Raw genomic sequence first — 18,694 nt, forward strand, 5'->3', positions numbered from 1 at the left:
GCTCCTCCTCTGTAGAAATGCCACAAAAGAAACACGCAGTCTTAGAGTCGGGAGGAGGCGCTGCCAGGGGCTAGCTCAGAGTCCCTTTTTATTATGCTTCTATGCTAATCACATCATAGTAAGATACATGCTTATACATCGTGATCACCCTCCCTTTACCTCGTGCTTTTACCTCGTGATCATCCTCCAACTCAGCACTTAGACAAGGGCCTGATTAACATATGGACAGAGCCTGATTTGCACATATGCAATGCCTGTCAGCTGATGTCCTTACCAAATAAGGACAACTCAAATAAGATAAGCATGTGACAGTCCAAAGGTTATAATGCATGCTCCTTAGCCTTAAGCTGTAGGCAAAGTCTGATTGTTGCCCATGTAAGGGATTAGGGTAAATATGTGACAAAGGTCTTGTGACAAGATGCTAACATTTTCCTTTACTTAGAATAGCTGCATGGCAAAAAGGGAGCGGGAATGGGAATAATTCATAATTCTTTCACAGGGGCTCATAATTCTTTCACAGGGGCGGTGAAATCAGTGTGCCGATCTCGCCCTATTTCAGAATGGCAGAATGTCATCCCTACATCCCGATGTAGCTTCTGGTTTTGTGAGCCCATTGGGACAGAGAGGGAAATTACTTAAAGTACCTGATTAGATTTTTGCCTATTGTATAAATCTAGTTTTTATTTGTTTTCTTGTAAACCGCTTCAAAGCCAGTGTGATTATTTAGCAGTATATAAACTCTGCATTAAATTAAATTATATTTTATAGAAAATTGAATACTTGAAATACTAGGCTTTATTAGTTCTTGAATGAATGTGTACACCTAAAAGGAATTATATATTGGAGGCTGATCAAATTCTTGTCTGCAATTCTTTGCAGAGTCATAGTTCTCTAAAGATATCTCGACTTCCTGCACCTAAAACACAGAGGCAGCAACCACTTGGAGTAGATGGTAAGCACATGTATTGTAATTTTGTTCAATTTATTTAAGTCAACTTTATCCATTTTCCAAGGGTTGTGACTAGTATTTATGTCAAGATATACAACGATATTTCTTATACAATCCCTCTGTAGTCTGAATGGTAGAGTGTCTTCAATCTTATGCAGCCATAAACTGTAGGGAACGCAAAACAAATTCTGACCCCTCCTCCTGTGGTCATCTCCTGGGACACTCCCTTGAAGATCAGTTTTGTTTCCTACAGTCATGCTGTAGGGGCTTATCTCTTCTGCCCATGTTTTATTTTGCAAAATTCGAGTGTACTGATTTGATATCTGATGCGCGTCATGCCCAGTGCTGCGGATTCGCCCTAAGGGAACATCTTTTGGCGGGAGATCACAGACTTTTCTATATAAAATTGTCTACATCTTGGGGTTCCCTGACGCTACAGTAAACCCCCTGGACAGCCTGCAGGTCAGATTGGGGCTCTGGGATCGGGAGCTAACTCACCCTGGGTTCGTCCATGGAGGGCGCAGGTCTGAGATCGGGACCGGACTGTGTATCTTCCCTGTTTGGTCTGGAAGTTCTGATAGTCGCTGACTGAGGTGATCAGGAAGGTGAGGTGGTCAGAAGACCTGAAATCCAGTTTTCTCAGCTCCTGAGGTACTGATCTCCTTGCATGCTGTATCTTAAGCTTGTAAGCCATTCTTTTCTATTGCAGCACATGCCACTGTGAGTAGCTGAGTGCACGCTGGTTTGGCGATTTGGGGGAGGGTCCTAAAAAGGGGGTTTTGGGTGGTTTTCCTGCATGCCCTATCCCCTCCTCCAACCTATAAAAATGCAAAATCGCTGTTTTCCCAGGCTCACTGTGTTTTTCCTGGCTGTTTTAGGGCAAAATCGGCACCCGCGGTGGCCATCTTGGATTTTCATTAAACTTTTCAAAAATATATTTTTTGTTCTTAGGAGCTTTGTTTTCACTCCAAACTTCTCAGATGGCATCCTCAGGGCATGATGGTATGGATTCATGCCTCGTTTGTGGCGGATAGCTGGCGGATTCGCAGACATGCTTCCAGAGGCTGTTATAAGGGAAAACACTCTCCAGGGATTCAAGACAAAGTTAGACAAGTTCCTGCTGAACAAGAACGTGCGCTGGTAGGGCTAGTCTCAGTTAGGGTGCTAGTCTTTGACCAGAGGGCTGCCACTTGAGCGGACTGCTGGGCATGATGTACCACTGGTCTGACCCAGCAGCGGCAATTCTTATGTTCTTATGTGCACCTCGGCTCACGAGGGGGGCAAGGTATGCACGGATTCCGCTCTTCCCTCCACCGGAGAGTCCCCCTCACTTCTAATACTACTGGCGACACGAAAGGCGCTCGCTTCTAATACTACCAGCAAGGTGAAAGGATAAGACTAACGCTTCAGTGAAACACAAATGCAGTTTTAGGGGCAAGTCCCACATGTCATCTTAAGCACTCTAAATCAGATGCACGTAGAGCGGCTCCTGCCGCAGGGGAGTTCTTTCCTCCGGAATTTGTCAATATGATGTATCAGGTGTTTTTGGTTAAAAAGGCCATGCCTCTTTCTTCAACTCAGAATCCAGTGCAACAGATGGGATCTTCCCAGCCACTGGATTCTAGCATGTGTCTGTGTTCCATCTCAGGAACCCCGGAGAGCAGGCAGGCGGTTCCCGCCATCGCTTCAGCTTTGGTATCCATTCCACTGCTGTTGCAGGTTTCCTCAGCAGCATCCACTCATGTAGCTAATCTAGCAGATCTTCGTGATCAAGATGCAAGTGGGTCCCGTGATCTCGGGGATGGACCCATCTGTGCGCAGACAGTTTAAGACTAACCATCTGATGGATATTATTGTAGAGTCCTTACGAGAGTTGAACCTGAATTCGGTTCAACCCGCACAGACAGAATGTTCCCTAATGAGTGACCAACGACCGCTGTCTGCCTCATTTCCGGATAATCCAGATTTGGCTAGGATCCTTTCTGAAGTTTGGGAATCCCCAGAGGGTCCTGCGCTAGGGCCATGACAAGGTTGTATCCCATTGTCCCTTTAGGCCTGGTTCCACCTAAAGTAGATTCGGCTGTGGCGCAGGTCACTAATCACACTTTCTTGCCCTCTGATGGTGAGGTAGTTCTGAAAGATGTTCAGGAGAGGCAAGTGGATTTCATCCTCAAGCACCTTTTTGATTCGGCGGCAGCAGGAGTTAGGGCTACAGCGGCCAACTCAGACATGATCCTGAGGATGTAATCTTCCGAGACCTGTATTTTCAGGTCTCTGGGGTGGATTACTTGGCGGACGCCCTATATGACACGATGAAGGTATTTGCTAAGGTGGGAGCTTATTCAGTCAGCTAAAAGAATACTTTGGATTTGTCAGTGGACTGGGGATTCTTTTTCCAAGGCCACGCTGAGCAGATTACCTTTTAAGGGACTGTGTGGTTTACAGTGTACAGGACTATAAGCCTAAGGTCCTACTGGACACTAAGCCCCGAACAGCCCGGGGCTCAGGACATCCGACTTTTCATCCCTACAGGCGTCCTCACCAGTACGCTAGGCCTACAACCTCGGGCCAAAGATTCAGAGCTTCCTCCAGACCTCGCTTTGGACGTCCTGCCCGCCAGCATTCCTCCAACAGGTGTCCTCCTGCCTCTGCTAAAAAGCAGTTCTGATACAAGTCCTTCAGAACCTCTCCCTCGAATCATGGGGGAGGGGGGTGGGAGTGGGTGTCTCTCGGCCTTCCTGACAGTGGCAGAAGGTGATTTCAGACCGGTGGGTCCTGGAGGTTCTCCAAAATAGCTTCAGATTGGAATTTTACTTACCCTCGTCGGATTTCTTCCTGGCTTTACCCATGGGACATCCAGAAAAGGCCCTGCATGTGCAGGCCACTGTTCGCAGGCTGCTAGACCTGGTGGCAATAAAACCCATCCCAGAGGGTGACTTACACTCTGGGAGATACTCGATATACTTCATCGTTTTAAAGAAAGGCTCAGAAGATTGGAGACCAATTCTGGATCTAAAAGCAGTGAATGTATTCCTGTGTGTTCCATGCTTCAGGATGGAAACGGTGTGATCTGTTATAGCGGCAGTGACACCAGGGGAATTCTTGGCTTCCCTGGATCTCATGGAAGCATACATCCACATACCCATTTTTCAGGGGCACAGGAGGTTTCTGCGGTTCCATGTGTTGGGACAGCACTTCTAGTTTGATACTCTACTGTTCAGTCTGGCCTCTGTGCCCAGAACCGTCACTAAGATCATGGAAGTGGTAGCTGTGTACCTTCGATCTCGGGGTGTCCTGGTCCGTCTGTACCTGGATGACTGGCTGATCAGTACCTCCTCACTGACAAAGGGGCGCAGGACGGTGAAACAAGTGGTTCAGCTGCTGGAGCATCTTGGCTGGGTGAACAATCTGAAGAAAAGCCACCTCGAACCGACGTAAGACATGGAGTACCTGTGAGTCAGGTTTCACACAGCCAGGAACCAGGTGTTCCTCCTGGACCCCAGGAAGATCAAGATTCGAAAATCTATTCAGGACATGTTAGCGATTTTGGCTCCTATGGTCTGGCAATATCTGCAGGTCCTGGGTCTCATGGTCATGACAATAGATGTGGTTCCATGGGCGAGAGCTTGGCTCCATTCCCTTCAGCAGTCCCTGTTGTCGTGGTGGAATCCACAATGGGATCCTTTGTCCACTTCCTTGGACTGCGGTTGCCCGCAGCAGTATGCAGTGGTGGTTGAATCTGCTGACCCTGGAAAGAGTGCTCCATCTGAGGGTCTTAGATTGGGTGACTCTTAACTGAGACGCGAGTCTTTCCAGCTTGGGGGGCAGTCTGCAAGTCTGCCCCGGTGCTTGATCAATCGCCTGGAGCTGCAGACGATCCGCCTTGCCCTGCCTTGCCATTGTCGAGCTGTCCGAGTGTTCTCGGACAATGCAAAAGCAGTGGCCTATGTCAACCAATAGGGAGGCACCAAGAGTCCTCTTCTGAGGCTGGAAGCTCGGATGCTCTTTTCATGGGTGGAAAAGCATCTGTTGGCCCTATCCACAATGCATATGACGGTCGTAGAAAACGTTCTGGCAGACTTTCTCAGTTAGCACACCCTGGATCTGGGAGAGTGGTCCCTTTCCAGGAGAGTGTTTGAGTCCATAGTACTACAGTGGGGCCATCCAATTTTTCGACCTGATGGAGTCTGCTGGGAACAGGAAGGCGGACAAATTCTTCAACCACCGACAAGAGGTCGGCATGAATGGTTGGATGCACTGTATAGTAGATGATGGCAGATAAAGACCCAAATGGTCCATCTGGTCTGCCCAACCTGATTCAATCTAAAAACTTGTTTTTGTTGTGTTTTTTTTTCTTCTTCTTAGCTATTTCTGGGCAAGAATCCAAAGCTCTGCCCGGTACTGTTCTTAGATTCCAATGACTGAAGTCTCCTTCAAAGCTCACTCCAATCCATCTAACCCTCCCAGCCATTGAAGTCCTCCCCAGCCCATCCTCCACCAAATGGCCATATAAAGACACAGACCGTGCAAATCTGCCCAGTACTGGCCTTAGTTCTTCAATATTTACTATTATTTTCTGATTCTAGATCCTCTTGTGTTCATCCCATGCTTTTTTGGACTCTCTCACTGTTTTCATCTCTACTACCTCTCTCGGGAGCGTATTCCAGGCATCTATCACCCTCTCCATAAAGAATTTCCTTACATTGCTCTTGAGGCTACCACCCCTTAACCTCAAATTATGTCCTCTGGTTTTACAATTTTCCTTTCTCTGGAAAAGATTTTGTTCTACATTAATACCTTTCAAGTATTTAAACGTCTGAATCATCTCCCATGTCTCTCCTTTCCTCTAAGGCACAGCTGTCAAAGTCGGTCCTCGAGGGCCGCAGTCCAGTCAGGTTTTAGGATTTCTCCAATGAATATGCATGAGCTCTATTAGCATACAATGAAAGCAGTGTATGCAAATAGATCCCATGCGTATTCATTGGGGAAATCCTGAAAACCCAGCAGAATTGCGGCCCTCGAGTACTGACTTTGACACCCCTGCTCTAAGGTATACATATTCAGGGCTTCCAGTCTCTCGTATGTCTTTTGGTGCAAACCTCCTATCATTTTCGTCGCCCTCCTGTGGACCGCTTCAAGCCTTTTTGTGTCCTTCACCAGATATGGTCTCAAACTGAACGACCTGTACAGGGGCATCAACACTTCATTCTTCAAATGGTTACACCTGTCTTTATACAGTCCAGCATCCACCGCCTTGTCACACTGTTTTTTCGCCTTTAGATCTTCGCACACTATCACCCCAAGGTCCCTCTCCCCATCCGTGTATATCAGCCTTTTACCTCCCAGCAACAAGGCTCCTTACAATTACAGATCTCCAAATGCATTACTCTAAATTTCTTTGCATTGCATTTTAGTTTCCAGATATTAGACCATTCCTCCAACTTTTGCAGATCCTTTTTCATGTTTTCCACACCCTCCTTGGTGTCTACTAGAGGTCTGCATGGGAACGGGGATCGCGGGAATCCCGCATGTCCCGCGGGGATCCCCTTAAGGTCAATGGGACTCCCGTGGGGACCCCTCCCAGGCCCACGGGACTCCCGTGGGGACCCCTCCCAGGCCCACGGGACTCCCACGGGGATGGAACTGGGATCTCCCGTTCTGAGATCTACCTAATTTTCAAGATGATACCAGTCCGGCGCCACGGCGGGAATAGCCATTCTGAGCAGTGAGCTCAGCACGTAGGCGCTCAGTGTGCCTAAGTGCTGAGCTCACTGCATTGCTGCTGATTGGTCGGGCAGTGGCACGTGCAAAGCTAGAACAGGAAATCAGCCTTTATGAAGTCCACCCTCCCCACCCATGCATTTACATAACGTCCACCCTCAACCCATTTGTGGCCAATTGGAAACAGACACGCGACAGGGATCCACCTCCCCTACCTCCGCCTCCTCTCCTTTTGGAGGAAGACTGAGAAAGTTGAATTGGGCTCTCCAGTGTGCAGGGAGTGCGTGAGGTGGGCCGGGAGAGGAAATTCTGTTGTTCTTAGAATGCCTTCATTTTCAGCATTTACAGATTTCCCTTTCGTGCAATGAGGTATCAAGTTAACCTGCGAGGCTGATGCAGTCAGATTGCAGAGATCTTTATTCGCCTTATGTGTATGATATGTCCGACACACTTTGAGCTTCTTGCATTTCTCAGAGTTATCCTTTGTGCAGTTGCGAGGCACTCACACGCACATTGCGCAAACAAAACTGTCTTCACAGTGTAGAAATTATTTCAGAGGGCTAAGGCAGGGGGAAGAGGAGAACTGGATGGAAGAAGGGTCGATGGACAGCTGAGAATGGCATGCATGGTGATGGTGTAAAGAGAGACAGACTGCAGGAAAGGAATTCCCTGTTAGTCTCTTGTTTAACTTTTTTTTTTTTTTTTTTTAATGACAGCAAAGAATGATAGCAAAGAAAAGCTGGCCAGAAGCCCTTGATAAAACATTAGCAGCACACTGCATACTGATGGAGAGAGATAGATGAATGAATAATGGAGTGGAGGGAGTGATGGAATGATAGACAGATTCAGGCTTCTTAGTCAACTTCTTTAAGAGCTTAAACAGCTTAAACAATATGGCCAAATGGTGTCAGACAGGTTAAAGAGTGTAGAGGCCTGAGATCCAAGAGAACTAGGTTTGATTCCCACTGCATCTCCTTGTAATTCTGGGAAAGTCACTTAACTTTCCACTATCCCAAATACAAATAAGTACTAAGGGGACAGGTAACTTTTATGGGGGACGGCAGGAACAGTGGGAATTCCTCGTGGGGACAGGGAGAATTCCTTGTAGGGACGGGCGGGGACGGAGGGGATTCCTCGTGGGGACAGGCGGGGACGGAAGAGGTTCTGGCGGGGATGGGTGGGATTCTGGCGGGGATGGGTAGGATTTGTATCTCCACGTAACTCTCTAGTGTTACAAATCTTGGTATCATCAGCAAAAAGGCAAACCTTTCCTTCTAATCTTTCAGCAATGTCACTCACAAACATATTGAACAGGATCGGCCCCAGCACCGAACCCTGAGGGACTTCACTACTCACCTTTTCTCTGGTGTCTATCTGTCAACCAGTTTCTAATCCAGTTCTCCACTTTGGGTCCTAACTTCAGCCCTTCAAGTTTGTTCAAGAGCCTCCTATGAGGAACCGTGTCAAAGGCTTTGCTGAAATCTAAGTAAATTACATCTAGCATATGTCCTCAATCCAGCTCTTTGGTCACCCAATTAAAAAATTCAAACAGGTTCTTTTGGCAAGATTTACCTTTAGTAAAGCCATGTTACCTCAGATCCTGTAACCCATTAGATTATAGGAAGTTCTAACAACCAAATTGCTTACCGGTCTGTAGTTTCCCACTTCATCCCTGTGACCACTTTTGTGAATAGGGGCCACATCCGCTCTTCTCCAATCCCCAAGAATCACGTCCGTCTCCAGAGATTTGTTAAACAAGTCTTTAATAGGACCTGCCAGAACCTCTCTGAACTCCCTCAGTATCCTGGGATGGATCTCGTCTGGGACCGCTTTGTCCACTTTCATTTTTTCAAGTTGTTCATAACACTCTCCTCCGTGAACGGCACAGAATCTACTCCATTTTCCCATGTAATTTTGCCAGACAATCTTGGTCCTTCTCCAGGATTTTCTTCCTTGAACACAGCAGAAGAATTTGTTTAGCATATTTGCTTTTTCCTCATCACTCTCCACATATTGGTTCCTAGCATCTTTTAGTTTAACAATTCTATTTTTCATCGTCTTCCATTCACTGATATATTTGAAACAATTTTTGTCTCCGTTTTTAGGCATTTGTTCTTCCACCTGCGCTTTCACCAGACATATGTCCCTCTTGGCTTCTTTCAATTTCATCTGGTAGTCCTTTCTGTACTCTTCTTCTTGGTTTTTTTTTTATATTTTAGGAACACCAACTTTTTGCCTTTATTTTTTCCGCCACTAGTTTGGAGAACCATGTCAGTTTCCTTTTTCACTGGTGCAACCTTGGCCTCAGGGAGGCCTTCTCTGTCTTTCCTCCGTGGCTCATGATAGGGTGCATTCTGCGCCATGTAGCTTTTCACGTGGGCCATGTGATCCTTGTGGCCTCAGTACTCATATAGAGGGGTCTGCGACTTCCTTGCCATCCACGTGTACTCATGCAGGGCCTCATAGCGTTCCAAGACCCGGACCGGTTTGGTCTTAACAGCTTGGCTCTTGAGCGCACGGCATTCACAGCAGGGGCTATTCGACCACCGTCATCGCTATGTAACTCCAGAGTAAACGTAAATCTACTGTGGTAGCCTATGCGAAGGCCTGGAGGTGTTTTCAGGCCTGGTGTGACAGGGCCCAAGTGGATCCCTCGGCTCCTTCAGTGGCTCAGGTCCCGGAATTCCTGCAAGCTTGAATCAGGAAGGGACTGGCAGTTTATTCTCTTTGGGTTCAGATTATGGGCCTTTCGTGCTTCACTCAGGGGTTCACTAGTGTCCCACCCGCTTCTTGCTGGGGGGGGGGGGGGGGGCTGCCGCCCCCCTGTGGCTGCCTTGTCCAAATTGGAATTTGAACTTGGTTCTCCACTCACTGGCTTGCCCTCCCTATGAGCTCCTGGTTCAGGTCTCTGCAAGGTCTCACCATCAAGACTTGTCTTCCTTATAACACTTTTATTTTTTCTGTCACAGCTCCTGCTATTTGGAATTCCCTTCCATTGTACATTAGAGCAGAACAAAATTTAAATAAATTTAATGGAAATTTAAAATGTGTTCTTTTTAAAGATGCTTATGAGTAATTTACCACTTTAATATTTTATCATTTTTAACTTATCCCTTCCCTTCCTTGATGTTATTTCCTTTTTTGTTCTCTCTTCTTTAATAATGGAGTTCTCCCCCTTTCCTTTTTTATATCCTACCCTATGTTATATTAGTAGATCTGTGCTGTCATGTTTGTTTTAATATTAATTCCCCCATTTATTTTAATGTGCAACGCTTTGAATTCTATGTTTAGCGTTTAATCAAATTTTAATAAACTATGAAACTTTTGCACGTTGGGTCTCTGAGCTCCAGGCTCTCTCGTGCCGAGATTCCTTTCTACGCATCATGGATTCTGCGTAGATAATGACACGGTGACAAAACTCATCACCGTTCCCGTCCCCCGCGGATAACCGCGGAAAACCATCTTTATGTTATTTTTTAAGGAGAGAGGGAAGAATCAGAGTATGAATGGGCCCAGCCACTGACCCTCAAGCTTTGCTTTGAAGAATGCTGATGTAGAAGGACGGAGGTTGAAATAGACACTAAAAAATGACATGGGATTATTTCCCGCGGTTATCTGCGGAGACGGGAACGGTAATGAATTTTGTCACCGTGTCATTCTCTAATTCTGCGGTCATCTTGAGGACGGTGCCTTCCTTCTGAAGATGGTTTCTGCATTCCATGTGAATCAGGAAGTTTGGCTGCCCACCTTTGTTCCCTCGGGTTCCAAGTCTAAAGGCAGACTTTTGCAGTCCCTGGATGTGACACGTCTCCTTCTGAGATATTTGGAGGCCATGAATGACTTCCATCTTTCGGACCATCTTTTCGTAGTGTCTGGTCCTGCCTGGTGGGATAGACCCACTTCTAAGGCTACCTTCTCTAGATTGGATCCACATGGTAATCTCCGCTGCTTATGTGGCAGCAGGGAAAAAGCCTCCCCTTGGGGTGAGGGCTCACTCCACCAGAGGAATGGCTTCCTCTTGGGTCGAATCAACAGCTGTTTCTCCTGAGGAGATTTGCAGGGCGGCCAGTTGGGCTTCCCTGCATACTTTCACCAAGTTCTACTGAATTGATGTGGCGGCCAAGCAAGATGCAGCTTTTGGGGCTTTAGTCCTGGCGGCGAGCTCATCGCCCCCCCCCCCCCCCCGGATCTTGTGGGACTTCTCTGATACGTCCCTACCATTTAGAGTACAGAGGGGAGTGTACAAGAACAAAAGATTAGGTTTCTTACCTTTGCTAATCTTCTTTCTTGTAAATCTCTGTAGGATGAACACCCACCCATTTTTCAGTCCAATTCACAGGTCGCCTGACCAGTAACTGGTAAGCTGGATTTCTGTCTTTGACCAGCCTCATTGAGAATACCATTATTGACCTCTAAAGTAGGATTTAAGGGCCCCCTTCTGAGCCTTCAGGCTGTATCTCCTTTTTCCAAATTTGTATAGTTCCAAATTGTTTCATGTTCAAGTTAACTGTTTATGATATGTTTTGCCTTAGGGCAGTTACAGTTTTGAAATTGTTTACCATGAGCAGAATTGATTATGTGTCTGGGAGTTCCCCGTACCCCCTCTCTCTTCTTTTGTTTCCTGTCTTTACTGTAGACTTACCTGGCTTGATTACTGACTGATCAGGATATGACCACTGGAGGATGGGTAAGAATTTGTTTTGAGTTCCCTACAGTTTATGGCTGCATAAGATTGACAACATCTTATCGTTCAGACTACAGAGGAGATTTACAAGAAAGAAGATTAGCAAAGGTAAGAAACCTAACCTTTCGTTACAATTCTCCATGCTGTAGGGCTAGCTTGGCTATTCTAATCTTTTGCACCAAGTTCCACTTATGTGATTATCTCACAGTTTGTGATAATTGTATATGTACATTCAGTGGAGAAAGCAGGCAATATCTTCACTGATTAGCTTTTTGATTGGATACCTAGTATTGCTTGGCTATAAACCCTTCTATTTAGTATCTTTGGAATTATAGCTGCCTTAATAAGTATCTGTTGTTTTCTTCAGTGTGGATGTTCTCTTTGGAAACTGAGCTGAGACATTTTTTCCAAGCCCAAGGCTCACCTGATGGTCCAGCAGAATGTACATGCTATATCTACCTTATCTCGCTCCCCTTCTCAACTTGAATTAGAGAGATTGGGTAACATGCATGATCACCTGTGGGAAGGCTGGGAAGGGGGAGGCTGATGACCCTAATAGATACTGTGAGGATTAGGCCACCATCTCTCAGAGAATATGTATGAAAGTCTATAAAGTACAATTTTGCCAAATTTAAAGAGCTGAGCTATGAGATTGAAATCATATTGGTACTTTTAATAATTGAATTTATTTGCTGCTTTAAGAAGGGCAGCTTTGTCCTCTGTCCTAATGAAATCAAGCAAGAGCCTGGGGGTGAAGGATTAATGCAAGGAGGTATTAGACAATATGAGATAGAACAGGGGAACTGAGACTTGAGACGGGTTATAGTGCCCTTGAGTGCAAAACAAAGAATGGGGAAACAGAACCAGGTGAAAATGTGTTATATTATACACCCAGTGTTAACCTTTGTGCACCTTCTCAGGACAGAAGAAAACCCTAAACCAGCTGGTTCTGATGATTAGGTCTAGTTTTCCTACAAGATATAGATTTTCCATTCAATAGGCGATTCATTCTAGACAAGTGGATTATCTCCCCATGGCTGCGAGCCATCTGTTGAAGGAATCCACTCCAGATTTTTGATGTGTCCCTCCTACTTCACTGTTAGCTCTACTACCACCTGCAGTTTTTCCCTTGGCACACAAGCACTACTCTCTCTTTTTCTTATTTTATTTGGTGTTTTTTTGACCTTTATTCTGTGTTTCAGTGCTCAGAACTTTCACCTTTGTTTCAACTCTGCCTGCAAAGAGAAGAAGCAGACTCTGGGTCTGCAGCTGATAGGCCAATCCCCAGAGTACCTTTTAGCCAGCCTGCACAAGTATTTTTTGGAGCTCAGGGCCATCCCTGCAAATATTCATCACCTACTGCTTGGTAGGGGTTTGAGAGCAGGCTATTATGCACCCTTAGGAGACTCAACGGTGTCTCGCAGTTTGCTGGCTGAGTTTTTCGCCTCCCATCTTCTGTAAGCATACTGGGGGTGAGGTGCAATTAGGCTCCATGTCTGGCTGGCAGCCTGAAGATCAGCGTTGGAGAGGCATTCCCAGTTTGAGCAATGATTCTTCTCATTTCCAGCTGCTGTAAGAGAGCTGAGGCAGGCTGCAGTACAGGTCACAGTGAGTAAGGCTGTTACAGCCTGGGAAGTGAATCGGGGGAGGTCTGAATTTCTGGTTTTGTATGTTTCTGCATGATCCCCTTTCCCCCCCCCCTCCAACCTGGAAAATCCTAATTCTGCTGTTTTAGAACTTTTCATGTGTCTTTAATTAGCGTTTTTAGGCACGACTTTCTTAGCAGCAGCCATCTTGGAGTTTTAGTGATCTCTTTTTTTCAAAAGTTTCCTACACTTCCAAAACTGCAAATTTTGCCTCTAAACTGGTTGGGATGGAGTTCTTGGGCTCTTCTACTCCAAATTCATGTAAAGTTTGTGCAAATTTGGTACCTCAGGAACATCTTTGTGCTACATAGCGCAGTCTGGAAAGGTGGGAATGGCAACCTTAACCTCTCAGGCAGCCCATTGGGGTGGCCTTGTCTATTTTCGGGGCCTGGAATTCCAGACAGTGCAGTGTGCTTTAATGTGGACACCCCACAGCCTGAGAAGCGCAAGCTACAGTCATAAGAGAGTGACTCCTTGTGCCAGGACTCTGAGGAATTTTCAGACTTTCAGAAATTTTTGTGGAATACCTCTCATGAGAGCTGTGGTTCTCCTGCATAGCCTTGCTGTGCCTCTGACCATCGCCTCAATCTGCTGCTGTTTAAGGCTTTGGGAGACCTTTCCACTGGAGACAATGATGATGATGACCAGTTTGTGGATCCCTTTTTTGGGGGGGATAGTCTCTCATGGCTGGGAACCTGGATCCAGCTTTGGCTTTAGAGCCAGGGAACAATTCCCTGGTTTGCAGCTTATTTCCATCCACTGCCTTGCCGGATCTTTTTGCAGAGCCTCTACATGAGTTGAATTTAGTCATACATCTAGCTCCTTCTACTTCCTCCTCTTTTATGTGTGGTGTGAGAGCTCAGTCCTCTGCCTTTCCCTGGCATACTGAGATTGACATCCTGATTTCGGAGTAATGAGGACTCTCCGGAGTAGAAACTCGAGGTAGCGAGAACCATGTCCTATCTGTTTCTTATGGTTCTGGGGTGTCAGCAACTCTTTAGTCAGCTTAGCATGGATTCTTAAGTGGCTCAGGTCACGAGGCACAAAGGCGGTGTGCTGCTCAAGGACATGCAGGACTGCAGAGTAGATGATGTTCTCAGAACATAAGAACTGCCATCTCCGGATCAGACCTTTGGTCCATCAAGTCCGGTGATCTGCACACGTGGAGGCCCTGCCAGGTGTGCACCTGGCATAATTTTATTCACCCATATCCCTCTTTGCTTCTCTTAAGGAAATGTGCATCTAGTTTTATTTTAAATCCTTGAACCGTGGATTCTGCAATAACCTCCTCTGGGAGAGGTGTCCACCACTTCCTGATATTCGTCCTGGACTTGTCCCCCCTTAGCTTCAGTCCATGTCCTCTTGTCCGTGTCACATTAGACATTGTAAATAATTTTTTTTCCTGCTCTATTTTGTAGATTTCCCTTAAGTATTTTGAAAGTCTCGATCATATCCCCTCGCAGTCTCCTCTTCTCAAGAGAGAACAGTCCCAGTCTCTTAAATCGTTCCTCGTATTCCAAGTTCTCCATACCTTTTATTAGCTTCGTTGCTCGTCTCTGCACCCTCTCCAGCAGTTTTATATCCTTCTTTAGGTTGGGAGACCAATGTTGGGCACAGTATTCCAAGTGTGGTCTCACCATCGCTCTATAAAAGGGGCATTATAACTTTCTCTGATCTACTCGTGATTCCTTTCTTTATCATGCCTAACATTCTATTTGCTTTCTTTGCCACTGCCGCACATTGTGCCGACGGCTTCAAGGTCCTATCTATCGGTACACCCAGATCCTTTTCTTGTTTGTTCTTACCCATAGTTGCACCTGACATTCTATACTTGTGTTCCTTGTTCTTTCTGCGTAAATGCATTATTTTTCATTTTTCCACATTAAACTTCATCTGCCATTTCTCTGCCCATTTCTCTAACTGACACAAGTCACTCTGGGGTTCCTCGCTATCCTTCTGCGATCTGATTGCCCGGCATAGCTTTGTCTCATCTGCAAACTTGATCTCACTGGATGTTCCTTCTTCTAGGTCATTGATGAAAATATTAAATAAGATGGGCCCAAGTACCGAGCCCTGGGGCACACCGCTAGTCACTTTCTCCCAGTCCGAGAATTTCCCATTTATGCCCACTCTCTGCTTCCTGTTCTCTAGCCAATTGCCTACCCATCTCCCTCTATTCCATGGATTTGTAGTTTCCTGAGAAGTCTCTCATGTTTTTTCTTAGTTGCCTTTGTGCCTGTTTATTACTTTTGTACCCGTTTTCTCCCCTGTACCCCTTTTGCCTCAGGAGAACAAAAAGATGATCAGACAGACTGAACTCATTAGACCTCTCCAAATAATGGAGCAAGACCCTCCAGATATCCAATTACAGGTATGTGCTTGGCTTTGGGACTTAACTACAGTAGATATGTTTACTAGCTCTCAGGCTAAAAGAGTGGAGCATGTGCTCAGAAAAGTTGTGGATTTTTGCAGCTCCCAGATTGCGGGTTGGAATCCTCAGGGACTAACATAAAGAAGATTATCGAAGATATAAATCTAATCTTCCAATTTCTACTCTCCATATTCACTCATCCTTTCACATCCCTCCCCATTCTCTCCCAAATGGTTCCTCCATTTTAAGCATCTCCCTCTCTCTTTCTACCCTCATAGCCCAGCACCTCCTTCCTCTCCTCCCCCTACCCTCATAGCATCTTAGTCCCAGAATTAACATTTTTATATACCATATATACTCTCCCCCTCTCTGTTAACTTCCCCATCTACCTTAAACTTGGCTTCTTGGTGCAGGGATTGATCAAAGGGAATGTTCTTGAGCATGCTATAGGCAACCTAGTTGATTTGCTGTGCTGCTGACCTCTAGTTGACAAGTTTAAGATAGATAGGGGGAAATTGAGAGAGAAAGAGAAATGCCAAACTGCAGGTGGGGAGGAGAAATGCAAGATTGTGCACTGGTGGAAGGTGCAAGAGAGAGATACTAGATAATGGGAGTGAAGGGTGGAGGGAAATAGTTGGATCCAAAGGTGGAAAGGAAGAAGAGGGAAGAAGCAATGTTGGAGGTGGAGGAGAGGAAGAGAGAGCAATATTTGACCAGAAGATGGAGGGGAGGGAGAGTCGGATGCAGACCAGGTAAGAGAGTTGAAAGGGGAGCCTTAAACATCACAGGTCTCAACATACTTGCCCATTTTTAGTCCCAAAACAGTAGAACAAGAAAATTCAAACCCTCATTTTTCAACTGGCAATTGATGGAGTATTTGAAACACTGCTTACTTCTGTATTTTCTAATCTTAACAGAGGCTGAGACTGAAAAGCCCATGGGTTCTGAGGTTGAGGATCTATCAGATGGGCTTCCATCTCATATCATCCAAAGGTTTGTACTTGTCTTTTTGTTGAATGGTCAATTGCCACAGAAAATAAGACAGTTACCTATTTAAAGATTAGTGCAGCCATTACTCAAGTTAATATTAATGACCCAGGTAAGGAAAACTAAAGACTTCAATCAATTTCAGATATGAAACTCTGGATTTTTTTTCTATGCTGGCACTCACATTGGAACAAATTCTGATCACTTGAGGTTTGTGAGTTTTCTTTTTTTGAAGTCTAGATTACTTGCATACAAGATGTTAAAACATTGACTGTTTGAGCAGCTACTGTGTGTGTGGGTATATATATATATATATATCATAATAAAACCCTTAGCGCACATGCTCACTTCAAACTCCGTGATCCCTGCATGCACAGTAGAAGGAGCCTGTGGTGTTTTGCATGCGGCGGATTTCTGGCTCCTTCTACTGCGCATGCGGCGACACAGAGTTTGAATTGGTGAACACCACGGTGGCGACTCCCCCCTCCCGCCCGCATTTGATCTAACACTTAAGGTATCCGCTGACGAGGAGCCACGGTAAAAGAAGCCACGGGGAATAAGGATGGGCAACCAGCCTGTGATCCTCAACGTGTACGACATGGCATAATAAAGTGTTCTTGTAATTTGAGATGGAGGAGGGCAGTATGATAGGTTATTAAGGGGAGAGAAACAGAAACAAAGAAAGACAGAAATAAAGAAATGCACACACAGAAAGACAGGAGATCAGGGAGAGAGGAAGGAAGAAAGAAAGAAAGAAAGACACACAGACAGACAGCGGCCAGGGAGAGAGACAGAAAGAAAGAAAGGCAGACAGCGGCCAAGGAGAGAGACAAAAGAAAGAAAGACAGACAGAAAGAAGAGGAACAGGGAGAGAGAAAGAGAGAGACAGAAAAAAAGAAAGACAGACAGCGGCCAAGGAGAGAGACAGAAAAAAAGAAGGGGGGCAGGGAGAGAGAAAGACATACAGAAAGAAAGAGAAATAAAGAAATTCCTAAGTCTACACATCTATTCTAGCACCCGTTAATGTAACGGGCTTAAACACTAGTGTATATATATATATATATATATATTGTGACCAGCCAGGCATTCTCCCAGTGCAGGTCCCAGTCAGGACAGAGGGAAAGAAGGTGAAACAGAAAACCCGGGGAGGAATTGGGAAGGAACAGGTTGGGTCTGAGCTGGATAATCTTGTTGACCACCGGGGGAGCCCAAGGGGCCCTTGGAACACTGCCAGGGCTGACACAGCAGGGCGGGGTCCCAAGGTATATAAACCTGTCCCAGACAACAGGAAAGGGAGCCAGCTAGGGAGGAAGTTTAGGCCTTGCCTCCCTAGGGACCCTGCTGAGCCAAGCAGGGACAACAGGCCTCAGCCTATGGAGTTGGAGGAGCTTGAGCAGTCAGGAGAATTGTTTCAAGCTGATGAACCCATGGATTGCCAAGACTCCTGCACTACTGGGGATGATAACTTGCCAGAGCCAATGCTGGTGAACTGGACTTTGAGCCACAAGCAGTGAGTGTTTGTTTTTTGAACTGTGAGCTGTGTTTTTTCTTTGGAATGCTGATGTTTTGAGTGAAAGCTTAGAGAGAGTTTGGGGAGAGGTTTTGCTTCCATCTGGGTGGGAATTTGAAAGCCTGTCTGAAGGCCTACAATTTTGGCAAAACCTGCTACTCTCTCCTGTTCCTGATAACCATAATTAATGATTGTCAGAGGCTTTCCTTTTTTCTGCTAAAATCTAGAAACTAAGGAAACTCAAATATTGGACTACAGTCTCAGGACTGAGTAAAAGGACTGCTTTTCTGCAGTTAGAGTAAGCTCTCTAAGGAGCTAAGGTCTCCAGATTGGGTGAGACTGAAGAAGCAGTGGAACAGTAAAAGTTTAAAACTAATTTGGTATGCTTCAATTGCTTTGCCCTTTTTGGCCTTTTTGGTTTTTGTGTTCTTTTTTCTTGAATGCTGTATAGGAGTACTGGCTGATATTCCTGACTAGTTCAAGGCATTACTTACCTGTTGTGAAGAAAGTGAGTAAAATGAACCATTTATTTAAACTTCTTGAATGCTGAGACTTTATTGTGTTTTTTTTTGACTACTAAAAATCCAGTCCTGCAGGGTGACTCCAGGCCGGGTTACACGCAAGTATATAATTTAGTGTAGCCATCAGGATTTCTACAAACCCCTATCCTGGGTTGGACTGATGGCCACATAATTGGTATCAGGAGTGGGATTATTGCACCTCCTGCAGGACAGTTGAAGGAACTGTATTGGGAAAAAAACAAAAAAAACAAAAACACAATAAAGTCTCAGCATTCAAGAAGTTTAAATAAATGGTTCATTTTACT

The 18,694-nt window shown here is 45.6% G+C and overlaps 1 protein-coding gene across 1 annotated transcript in view; it reads left to right on the forward strand.

Moving 5' to 3' along the window:
- LOC117360389 (TRAF3-interacting protein 1-like) overlaps positions 1-18,694 on the forward strand; it is a gene marked incomplete at its 3' end in the record, with an annotated part of 741,717 nt that overhangs the window by 402,305 nt on the left and 320,718 nt on the right. The window contains exons 7-8 of the mRNA XM_033944098.1: positions 880-952; positions 16,289-16,364. Of these exons, the coding sequence (XP_033799989.1) occupies positions 880-952; positions 16,289-16,364 (149 nt within the window). The remainder of the gene's footprint in view (positions 1-879; positions 953-16,288; positions 16,365-18,694) is intronic.

This window comes from Geotrypetes seraphini, chromosome 5 (assembly GCF_902459505.1).
Source record: "Geotrypetes seraphini chromosome 5, aGeoSer1.1, whole genome shotgun sequence".
NCBI lineage: Eukaryota > Metazoa > Chordata > Amphibia > Gymnophiona > Dermophiidae > Geotrypetes > Geotrypetes seraphini.